The 12,500-nt window shown below is 40.0% G+C and overlaps 1 protein-coding gene across 13 annotated transcripts in view; it reads right to left on the reverse strand.

Moving 5' to 3' along the window:
* Positions 1–12,500, reverse strand: part of mecom (MDS1 and EVI1 complex locus) — a 295,445-nt gene that overhangs the window by 178,377 nt on the left and 104,568 nt on the right. For all 13 annotated transcript variants that reach the window (XM_049467391.1, XM_049467387.1, XM_049467386.1 and 10 more), the window contains exon 2: positions 4,613–4,959. In XM_049467391.1, coding sequence (XP_049323348.1) covers positions 4,613–4,959 — 347 coding nt within the window. The remainder of the gene's footprint in view (positions 1–4,612; positions 4,960–12,500) is intronic.

Raw genomic sequence — 12,500 nt, forward strand, 5'->3', positions numbered from 1 at the left:
ACTCATCCAGGAGGTCACAAAAGAACTCAGAACAACATTAAGAAATTAGAGTGTGTAAATATTATATATTATTATATGATGAAATTCACTGTCTAATACAACTAGAAGAGCAGGGGGAATTATTTGCCCCAATTGGATGAATCTGTTCTCGCCAATGTGTGTGTGTGCTCTGACTGACAGCATTATTATAACTAATAACTTATAACCTGTTTGCTAAAAGCTGGAAGTAATTTGATTCTAAACCTTCTGTTTTTTTGCCTAAAATTGTATGATTATTTAATATATTTTTTGTTATTGCAATTGCTTTGTACATTAATTCTACTAGAATGTATTTGTATTTATTCTTCTGTTTTATTTAATTAAAGTAACATAGATATTAAATATGTAATGTAAAAATCAGATGGAGAAAAGACTATGCTATATAGTGAACAGTACAGCACACAGCCAGCACAGTTAGGTTCAGAAAATGATGCTTGCTCTTAAAGTCTACAACATACAGGCCAGGCAGCTAATCATAACACATGATTACCTAAGGTAGCCTGGAGGATTTTGAGGCATAAACTAAAGGAAGTAGTAGTATATAAACTTTTAAAAATAAAATTATGTGATTCTTTCACATTAATACTATTATATTATATTATATTATATTATATTAAAAGCTTTGTAACAAGAAGAAAAAGTGTGATTAATTACGATTTATCACAGATATCTGTTCTGATTAAAACTATTATTTTTTTATAGCTTGACAGCGCTAGTTTAGTCATTGTATATTGTAACTATAGGCAGTTTTACAGTCAGTGTGTTTCATGTCTGCACCAGACAGTGAGCAGGACTCTCTCTCTCTCTCTCTCTCACACACACACACATACTTTCACACACACACTTTCACACTTTAACTCTCTCTTATAGTGCTGTACACACACACACATACACACACACTTCATCAAACTATCCAGATGGGCCGCCGCTTTATCGCTCCCTGGGCCGCTGACATCACCACTGAATGTGGACAGAATTGATGATGAAAGCAAACAGATCTATCCGAAGTTACATTTACCAAATCAATTTTATTTTAACGGCCTCTTGCATATTGGCATATTGACGGCTTCTCACGCTCCGATGGGACAGAGCGAGTGAGGCAGGAGCGAGAGACAGAGGGAGAGAAGCAGACGGAGGGGGGCAGCGGTTAATAGCATTTACCATATTTAATGCAGCAATGTCATCATTGAATATCCTCTCTGAATAATGTGGCACTTCATCATAAATTCTTTACAACTTATTTACTTAATGGAGAGAGTTATGGGCCGCTGACAGCATGCTAATTAAACATAGTGATACACTGCAGCCTCACCGCAATGACATCCCTCACACACACACACACACACACACACACACACACACACACACACACACACACACACAGGCTCTCTCTCACACACTCACTGACTCTCTATCACAAATATAATCACATACAGACGTGATCTGTCTCTCTCTCTCTCTCACTTCTCTCTCTCTCTCTCTCTCTCTCTTTCTCTCTCACACACACACACACCAATTATTTAAATAATTCCTGCTAACAGAGAAGAACATTAGAAAAAGAGAGAGACAGAGACAGAGAGAAAGAGAGAGAGAGAGTGAGAGAGTGAGAAGGAAAGAGACAGAAAGAATGAGAGACAGAGACAATGAGAGAGAGAGATGGTTAAATCTACTAATTGTAGACAGAGATGTTTTCAATCATATTAAATCCCATTGTTTGCCTATGCAGAATTTCTGTTGGCTCTGGAAAATCTCAAAAGAAAAAAAAAATTAAATGCTTATTTAGGCTTAAACGGCCTAAATAAGAAAGCTCTACAAAATATATATAAACTACAGTATAAACATATTGCTGGTTAACCAGTATTTTATTTCGTAACTTCAACCCTTCAGTGACACTTTGCCGAGTTTCAGCAGCAGAGCCACAATTACAGGCAACTCACCAAAGCATTTCACCCAAACCAAGCCTGCTGTGTAATTTTAACCAGAAAAGAAAAAAAGCTTCTACTGCAAAGACAAAACCATGACCAGAGTATTTCATAATATTACACCAATCAAATAGTGTGACTAGGTGACCAGCTAGTTTACCAGTAGGAGACATACGTTCTGTCTGCATCACCTGCTTTATAACCACCTTTATAACAACCATCAGCTAAGACCAGCTTAGACCAGCAGGCAGCACAAAATACTGCTTTTTATCTGAGTGCAAAACTATAAAGAAGCTGATGAAAAGTTCCAGCACTCTGCAAACCCAAGATTAGATTTACATACAATTGGGCATTTCCAAACCTTCCTCAACTATCTAGAATGAGGTCAAAATTTGTCCAAATACACGTTCAAAAAGAGATAATAAATAAAAAACAAATCTATTTTATACACCTGATCGTAAAAATGACTGTGAATTACTGTGCAAAGCAACTGATATAACAAAAAACATCAATTACATTAACTTACAATGTATGCATAGTAACTTACGTTTTATGCAACAAATGACCTCAGATTATAAGTAAAGTAAATGGAACTTATTCAGGCTTAGGGTAGAGATATACTTGCTGTTAACTATGTATTTGTGTATGCATGATAACTGCTTTCCATATGATTTGCCTGTTTGGTGTATTGGTTGTGTACATCCTTCAGAAAGATGCAGTATAAACAAGGTGCGGTACATACGAAATTGCTAGGGGGCAGTGCAGCAGAATCAAACTGATGGAAGTTTTGAGGAGCAGCTGTATGATGTATCCTTGCTGTTGCATAGCAACAAATATGCTAATCAGAACAGCTAAAAGTAGATGTGGAAATGTGTAAATTAAAAAGGAAACTAATCCGTGATCTGCACACGGCGGGAAAAACACCAGAGAAACGAGGCTGATGGGCTGTTTAGTCCAGCATTCATCAGGTGCCTAAGCTGCTGCCCTCTAGTGTAAGCTTCCAGTAACTCACGTAGCACACAGGCAAGTATGTGAATAGTTACGTTCACCACAGAGCCGGTCATCTACATGGACATATGGCCCAACAGAAAGTATATCTCACACCTTCACATTAAATTGATTGTATACACTCGTCTGCTACTAAATTTAAATATAAGATATGGAAAACAGCAGTTTGAAACTTTTTCATTAGTGAAGGCTTTGTGTAGTGGTGTCAGTTGGGTAAGAGTGCTGGGATGCTCTGGGTAAGGGCTTCTCCTTGAGCTTCACACAGAGACTACTTAAACCTTCAATTACCCTGATACCCCTCGGCCGACCCCTCCGGCTAAGCAAAATTAGCCCTGACTGACCCCGGCCAAGCCCGCACTCGACCTCTGACCTTGTCATGTGACCTGGCTTCGATTGAGTGCGGTGAATGACTAATGTCTGATAGACAGTGGGACTGCTGGTGAATGGGACATGGTACAGCGGGGGAGGGGGGGGGGGGGGTGTGGACAGGAGCCCAGGCAGGGGTCTTTAACCTGGTTAAAGGCTGGATTTATGAGCTCAGGCTTTAATTGAGCTAAGAGGGGGATTCTCATTCGTCTCAGGATCATGACATCACTGAGACGGGTAAGGGAAAGACGGGATAGAGACTTTTTTTATTCCTTCTGTGAGAGCATGACGACACTCTAGCAGAGAGACAGACAACGATGATATAAAACTGAGCAGACCGAGACAGCGGCGTATGCTATGGAAGCTGAGGGAATAGTTTATGATGCTGGTAAAACGAGAAAATGATTATTAGTTCAGCTATTCCTCTCTTCCAGTGTTCATTACAACAAAAGGCTGGTTTTAGCCTAAAGCTAAAAGTAGTGTTATGTCCAGGGTACTGCTTATATTTTACATTTTTGGAGGATAGAGTGCAATAGTTAGATTGAAACTATATTGTAATGGGTTAAGCAAACTGAGATTAAGCTTACACCCAATCCTAAATCTTGTAAAAAGTTGGGACAGTATGGAAAATGCACCCTAAAGAAATGTTTTTCTTATATTTACTTTTATTTTAGTTTAAACAGTATTAACCCAATATATTTTATGTTTTATCCAGACAACTGAAATTTAATTGTTAATTTAACTGTTATCAAAAACAAATCCAAATGTCAGGCCTAGGAATGGATGTACATATATTAACAAATTAGATTAAGTTGATTAGGCAAAACATGAAATATCTTCCAATTAATCAAAGGTAAATGAAAGAAACATTTTTTTTCTTATGTATTATTCATACTGTCCCTTTATCTTCTGATTTGTGAAGTCAATGAATTGGACTCAGAAATATTATTGGTCTTATAATTGTCTAATAAATGGAGCTGCAAATGTGATTGATGAGATTATGCTAATTAAAACTGAACCGAATGGAACGCTGGTCCATTACATTTGACCAAATATGCTAACACAGCTAATAATGGATTTTTAGCTGCCAATTAGAATTAGATATCCATTTAACTGGTGTAATATCAGTATAATGTTCCTTTTTAACAGATTCAGAGATATTTCAATGTAAAGTTTGTGGAGGTCAAGGATGTGAAAACACATTCATACATATATTAATAACCTGTAACAAAAATTATGAACTGGTGTGCGTGCTTTCTATCAGTTCAGGGTCCTACCTCACAGCCATAGGCATGATGTGGCCCACCATGATTTGGCGTCCCCTCATAGGGTCCAAACTTCTCACCGACCTCCAGCCTCCTTCTGCTCCAGACGCCCATGTTTCCAGGGGAAACGCCTGATTCACGCAGTTCAAAGTCTGGGGGTGCTGATGGTTCCTCCTTCCACACAGGTGTGTGGAAGGAGGTGCTGAAGTTGGAAGGCTCGGCGGGGGAGTCGCCCTCAGTCAGCCGGTTTGGAGACGGAAGGTTATTACCGGTGACCAGTGGGATGGGATCTCCATCAGACACACCCCCAAGTTCCTCCAGGACATCAGATGGGAAAAGCGGGAAGTCACCTTCATCACCTGCAGAAGAAATATCATTTAGCACGGTGTATTACTGAGACACAAAACCATTTAAAAGTTTCACTTTGCATATTAAACTTATGCCAAGTAAATTTTTGTTACCACAGGTTGTACTTTTCTGGTTCTTAAATGAAATATAAATGGTAAAATTAATCTAACAGTTGTATTTACTTAATATGTAATTTTTTTCTTGTTCTTTAATGAATAAAAAAATAGTAACAGTATCAATATGACAATAAAATGACAAAATATTAGTAAAAAGTTGTATTTTCTAGATATTAAAAATCATTTTGAATAAAAAAAACATGTTTACAACGTTTTCCTCCCTCAGTACCAGTACTCTCACAGTCTGGAGGCACTGCTACACTCCACTACAATCTGCTACACTCTGCAACAATCTGACACAATCCACTACAACACGCTACAATCTGCCACAATCCGTTACAACCTGCTGCAATCTGCTATAATCTGCTACATTCCGCTACAACCAAAAATAAGTAACAGTATCAATATGACAATTAAATGATAAAACATTAGTAAAAAGTTTATTTTTATTTACTAAATATACTGAATTTCTTTAAATAATTTGAGGTCAATTATTGTCTTTTTTTAAGTAATGTTTACTAAAAACGTTTAAGTTAATTTAAAATTGTATTTTTAACCAACTGCTTTGCACAACAATTATTCATTGAATTTTATGGTCAGGTGAAAAATAGAGATTTTATTTCACCTAATTAAAATATAGATTTGTAATATGCACAAAAAATGGATGGAGAAAGAGAATACTATGTATTGAACAGTACAGCATACAGCCAGCACAAAGTTATCAGCTCAGAAAACGACACTTACTCTTACAGCCTACAACATCCAGGCCAGATCATATATTCATAATATATGATCTACAAGTTTCCTTAAGGTATTCTGGGGGGTAAACTCTGATTAAATGTATATGTTGACACAAATGTTGACCTAACTCAGAGTAGCTGAGTAATGAGGCCAGTTAAACTAACTAACAGGAGCAGGAGGAAGGTGGTCTGTAATAACAGTGAGGGTCCTGGTGAGAACGTGTCTGGGTGAAGAGGGAAAGGTGAGGGTGGACCGCATTCTGTCCCCCAACACTTTTATGCTTCCCCTTTGCAGCCACTTTCCAGTCGACCCTGGGTAACAGTAAATCAGTGAGTACAGCGGAAGGTGCAGCCGCAGAGGTTAATTGTGAACTCCGAACAGAAAGGATGTCGTCTGGTGACCTCTGACCTCTGGAGAGGAAGAGCAGCACGTGGCTGCGAAACTTCTGTCTCTTTAGGGCAACCTGTGAAACCTGAACACTAAATCTGAATCCTCTCCACTAAAGCCCAGCTTCACAACTCATGTTACTTAAGTTACAGTATGTTTAAAACAGGAACGCACTTAATATGAGGCCCCCAAAATAAGATGTATTAATAAGTTAGGTAAAACTGCCGTGTAGCTGTACACACACCCTCCACCCCTGCTCTCCACAGCAGCACTGTATATCAGAAAAGTGCTGTATACAGGACAGGGAGCGAGAAAGAGAGACAAAACAGAGTTTAATTTTAAAATTAATTTTCCACTGTATTCTCATAAATTATTAAAGCATTCAGCATGTATTGTGCTTGGTATCGAATTCAGTCTACCTCTTCAGAAACTGTTTTCTAGCTGAAATATATGAGCTGTACAGGGATAGTGTAGTATAATAGCAACTTTAGCTGAGCTAAATAAGTCCTAGCATTTTTTGTCCAACAAAAGACTGATTGTCATTGTCTGTGTACATTTCACTCACATTTATTAGAGTAAGAGGTGCACTGCTGAGGTAAGTTTATTGTGTTTTGCTGGTATGAGTGCTGGGTTAATAAAATTAATCTAATGCTTGTATTTTTGTTTTAGTTCTCATAAATTCTACTACATTGATGTTTTTTTTTAAATCTGGCATGCTTAAATATTAGTTGCTGTCAGAAAAAATGGGAAAAATATTTTAAAATCCAATAGCAGTCAGATTTCTGAGTTATTTTTAAGCATTCCATATAAATTCATCATTAAACTGATACAGTATCTGTCAAAAAGTGAAAAATGAAGATGCATGACAGTGATGATACATAATGCAGGAATCTCAAGTCTCTCGCATTGGGCATGAGATACACACATTTCAAGCATTTCACACGCTCACACATCACACCAGAGCTTGTATCTCTCACGCACAGAAATTATTAGGACAACACCCACCAACGTGCACCTCTCCTTATATAACTGTGGATTTAAAGCAGGCTGGAGGCATTAAGCCGTTTCTCAAAGAAGTTCAGAAGAAGCTTCCCAAACATCAGTTTTATTACAGCAAACCAATACTAGAAAAATATCTAAATTCTACAAAACGCTACAATACCCCATTTATTTAGTACTGGCACCAGTAATCAGCACCAGGCGCCATGTTTAATACAACAATCACATCTTGTCGTCTTCTCATTTTATTAACTCAAGAACGGCTCAACATAGCATAAAACGTACAGTATATATAGCTGAAAGGATCCAGAAAAAATCCTACCGATTTTTAAAACTGCAGCATCTTCGCTCTCCGGTGAGAATCAGTGATTAATCCATTGTGGAAAACACTAACTAATGAGCTCTCCTTCAAACTTTCTTTCACAGCAACTTTCTGTGACTGGTTCACTGATTTATAGCTTAGTTTTCAGCATAAACACATGTTCTGAAGTATAATCCAGTGGTCTGTGTTGCCATTTCCCCGCGGCTATATTTAAACCAGTTCACACCAGCCTGATATCAACACATGGGCTTTTAAACAATGTTTAATATCTGCACTCGATTCATGAACCGCTTCACTGATTCAATGAGTCGACTCTACATTTAACCCATCTCATAAGTTCTTCAGAAGCATCTAAACAACGCATAAATCACATGATAGTTCATAAAATATCAGCAGATTTTAAAGTTTAAATGTCCGCTAGCTTTAACATGTCTTATTTTCCGCTGTCGTCTACTTTTTTTTAGAGATTAAGTCAATCAAAACACCCAAGACTGATTCCAAATGGGAGCGCAAATGTGGGCGGGGCTGATGACATCACTGATCTTTTTTTCTGTTTTTTTCAGTTAGGAGTTGCTCTCCTCTCAGCCAGCTCACAGCTCACAAAGTTATCCATCAATGTTCTTCCTTAAAACTAAGAATAAAGATAATCATATTTTCTCTTTCATTATTAATTTTATATTTATATGTTTAATTAATTACCCTTTCATTTCAGATGTTGTATGTGTTTGCTGTGGTATCATTTCAGTACTGGTATTGAGATATTTAGGCAGATATTGTTTCGAAAATCCTAATTTTGGATCATTTTACACTCTCCTCTCACCAACACCACCCCTCACCATCACCACCCCTCACCATCACCACCCCTCACCATCACCACCCCTCACCATCACCAGCTCCTCCTCTCACCAACACCACCCCTCACCATCACCACCCCTCACCATCACCAGCTCCTCCTCTCACCAACACCACCCCTCACCAACACCACCCCTCACCATCACCACCCCTCACCATCACCAGCTCCTCCTCTCACCATCACCACCCCTCACCATCACCACCCCTCACCAACACCACCCCTCACCATCACCACCCCTCACCATCACCAGCTCCTCCTCTCACCATCACCACCCCTCACCATCACCACCCCTCACCAACACCACCCCTCACCATCACCACCCCTCACCATCACCAGCTCCTCCTCTCACCAACACCACCCCTCACCATCACCAGCTCCTCCTCTCACCATCACCACCCCTCACCATCACCACCCCTCACCATCACCACCCCTCACCAACACCACCCCTCACCATCACCACCCCTCACCATCACCAGCTCCTCCTCTCACCAACACCACCCCTCACCATCACCAGCTCCTCCTCTCACCAACACCACCCCTCACCATCACCACCCCTCACCAACATCACCCCTCACCATCACCAGCTCCTCCTCTCACCAACACCACCCCTCACCAGCACCACCCCTCACCAACACCACCCCTCACCATCACCACCCCTCACCATCACCACCCCTCACCATCACCAGCTCCTCCTCTCACCAACACCACCCCTCACCAACACCACCCCTCACCATCACCACCCCTCACCATCACCACCCCTCACCAACACCACCCCTCACCATCACCAGCTCCTCCTCTCACCAACACCACCCCTCACCAGCACCACCCCTCACCAACACCACCCCTCACCATCACCACCCCTCACCAACACCACCCCTCACCAACACCAGCTCCTCCTCTCACCAACACCACCCCTCACCAACACCACCCCTCACCATCACCAGCTCCTCCTCTCACCAACACCACCCCTCACCAACACCACCCCTCACCATCACCAGCTCCTCCTCTCACCAACACCACCCCTCACCAGCACCACCCCTCATCATCACCAGCTCCTCCTCTCACCAACACCACCGCTCACCAACACCACCGCTCACCAACACCACCACACCACCCTGCCCTTCTCGACAAAATTTGAATGTGAGAAAAAGTGTTAGTAGAGATGAAGTCATGCTAACACACGTCCCTCAGTCTGTGTGCTGTGGTTCTCCTGCTGCAGTAAAGCTGCTGGGACTGGAACACTGGAGCTCTAACAGCTCTAACTAATGTGCCGTCGCTAACACACTTGGAGCTAACCTGCTGCGAGTAAGTCAGTGTGGGGCTAGCATGCTGTGGCTAGCGCGGTGTGGCTAACGTGTTGTGACAGATAATGGTGAGTGCTAATGAGCAGTGGGTCAGTCTCACCAGCACATCCTCCTGTCTCTGTGCATTCCTCCAGCACAGCGGGCGGCTAGGCTAAACGGCCCTGTCAGAGTCTCAACCATCCCTTTCACACACACACACACACACACACACACACACAACGAGCTAAGCGCTATCTTTTAGACCTGTCATCAGTTGGCATTCCCTCACAGAAATAAAGGAAAATATAATAAACCTCTTCCTGTCATTTTAAGCCTTTAACTCCAGGTTTATTATTAAGTTTCTTCTGTTAATATAATCTTAGTAGACATTAATCTACATTATTCAGTATGTAAAGGGAATGATACATTAATCACCATAAAATGAATGTGTGAGGTATTGTATTTAATTATGAGGTTTTACAGTTTGACGGGTGGAAAAACACTCACATTTAATGACAACAGAAGTGTATGAGTTTGTATTAGAGGACGTAAATTAATTAAGCAATAAGATAAGAAAGACATGATATTGGCACTGGTGTATTACGATCATAACAGATCTCTTTATTTCATAGCACAAACATGGAGCATATATTAGTGCTCACACTCCTCTTAAATCAAAGGGAAATAAATTACAGTCCTTACTGGGCAAGAACCCTTATATGCAGCAGTGGGGCTTTACTTTAATCAATAAACATATTAGTTACAGAAAAGTAAACGTCTCTAAATGAAAATAGACCAGACTTACTGCAGACGCTTCACAGGGTTTGAAGTTTTATACTGCTTATTAAGTTCAGGATTTTGGACATTAATATATATTCTTACAATTCTTGCACCAACCATAATGTTTCTATTTTAATATGTCATTGTGCAGCTAACTTTTATGCAATTCAAATAATACAGAATAAGAATTTCATTCATTCATTCTGATCTGTATCTCCCAGCCTGCCCAGGAATGCTTTTCACACACAGTTTTCACAGTCTCTAAAAAATCACAGACACACCAACAAAAACACACCTTAATTTTTGAAAATAGGTACAACCACATTACTGGATGATTAAAGAACACCCCAGAAGTCACTTCTTTCTATTACTGTCTCATTTAATTTGTCCTACACACAGTACTGTTCAAATTCTCTCTCTGGACGTGATTCCTTGGTGTTTGTATGTACAGCATATGTATGTATCAGCTGGTACTAATTACTAATACTAATACATGACTAATAATGCTAACAATAAAATGGGACATAAATAATGGGATATATTTTGGTAAGAACCAACATAAAACACCAATAACAGGTTTTGTTGAACCAGTTGTGGTAAACTACAAAATCTTTAGCGACATTTAGCTAACTGCCTACAAATATCAGAATGTTAATCAGGAATACCATCAACTTTTGTGTGACATCATTTCCAGCTCCTACATCCAGCTTCAGATGTACATGGAACACAGCATCAATCAACATCAGCAAAAAGCAGTTTATATTTAAACCAAATACACACACACACACAAACAAACACACGCACACACACACACACACACACTTTCCACATTAGAACTGCCCTCCACCCCTGATAGCATCAGTGTTAAGCATGAACACCACTGCAGCTACAATGACCTCATTCAGTATGGAGGGTGCCAGGGCCACCCATAGAACATCCTCAATTAGAACAGAACATTCTGGAATAAAAGTCTTGACCATCGGTCCCCTGATGATGTCACTCGCACAAATACAACAATCACTGTCGGATAATCCTGAAGAATAGAAGCATTTCCTGTCATTTAACGTGGAACATGATGCTCCACATCCTGTGCCACCCTTAATGCAAAGATAAAGTTCAGCGGTGCTTCTGTGCTTCTGCGATTGTGTGTGTGTGTGTTTGTGTTGCAGCAGAAAGACGTTCAACGCACATATTTATTTTTCACATTGATGTAAAACACCAGGCAGAGTGAAAAAGAGAGAAATCAAATAAAAATTTTCTACAGTTGGAAAAAAAGTATGTGAAGCCTTTATTATTACTTGGATTTCTGCATAAATTGGTCATTAAATGTGTTCTGATCTTCATCTATGTCACAACAAAAGACAAACACAGTCTGCTTAAATTAATACCACACAAAATAAAATATGTGTATGCATGTTTTTTTGAACACAACATACTGACCTGCCATATACAAAAAACACACCAATTTTAAGTTTGCTGTTCTTAAGAAGCATTGCTTGAAGTGAATCATGCCTCGCACAATAGAGCTCTCAGGCTACTCTCTCTAGGTGTGTTCGTCCTGTAAAGATGACTGCAAGAGCACAGCACAGAATGATCAATGAGGTGAGGAAGAATCCTAGAGTGTCAGCTGAAGACGTACAGAAATCAAACATTTTTGTTGACAAATCTACAATAAGGAAAACATTAAACAAGAATGGAGTTCTTGGAAGGAAGCCACAGAGGAAGCTACTGCTGTCCAAAAAAAAAAACATTGCTGCATGTTTGAAGTTTGCAAAAAAAACTGGATGTTCCACAGCAGTACTGGCTAAATATACTGTGGACAGATAAAACCAAAATTGAGTGGTTTGGAAGGAACACACAACGCTTTGTGTGGAGAAAAAAAGGCACAGCACACCATCACAACATCCCAACTGTGAAACATGGTGGAGGGGGCATCATGGTTTGGGGCTGCTTTGCTGCCTCAGGGCCTGGATGGATTGCCGTCATGGAAAAATTAATTCCCAAGTTAACAAAGACATTTTGCAGTAAAACTTAAGACCATCTGTCCATCAACTGAAGCTCAGCAGAGGAT

Source organism: Astyanax mexicanus, chromosome 18 (genome assembly GCF_023375975.1).
Source record: "Astyanax mexicanus isolate ESR-SI-001 chromosome 18, AstMex3_surface, whole genome shotgun sequence".
NCBI lineage: Eukaryota > Metazoa > Chordata > Actinopteri > Characiformes > Acestrorhamphidae > Astyanax > Astyanax mexicanus.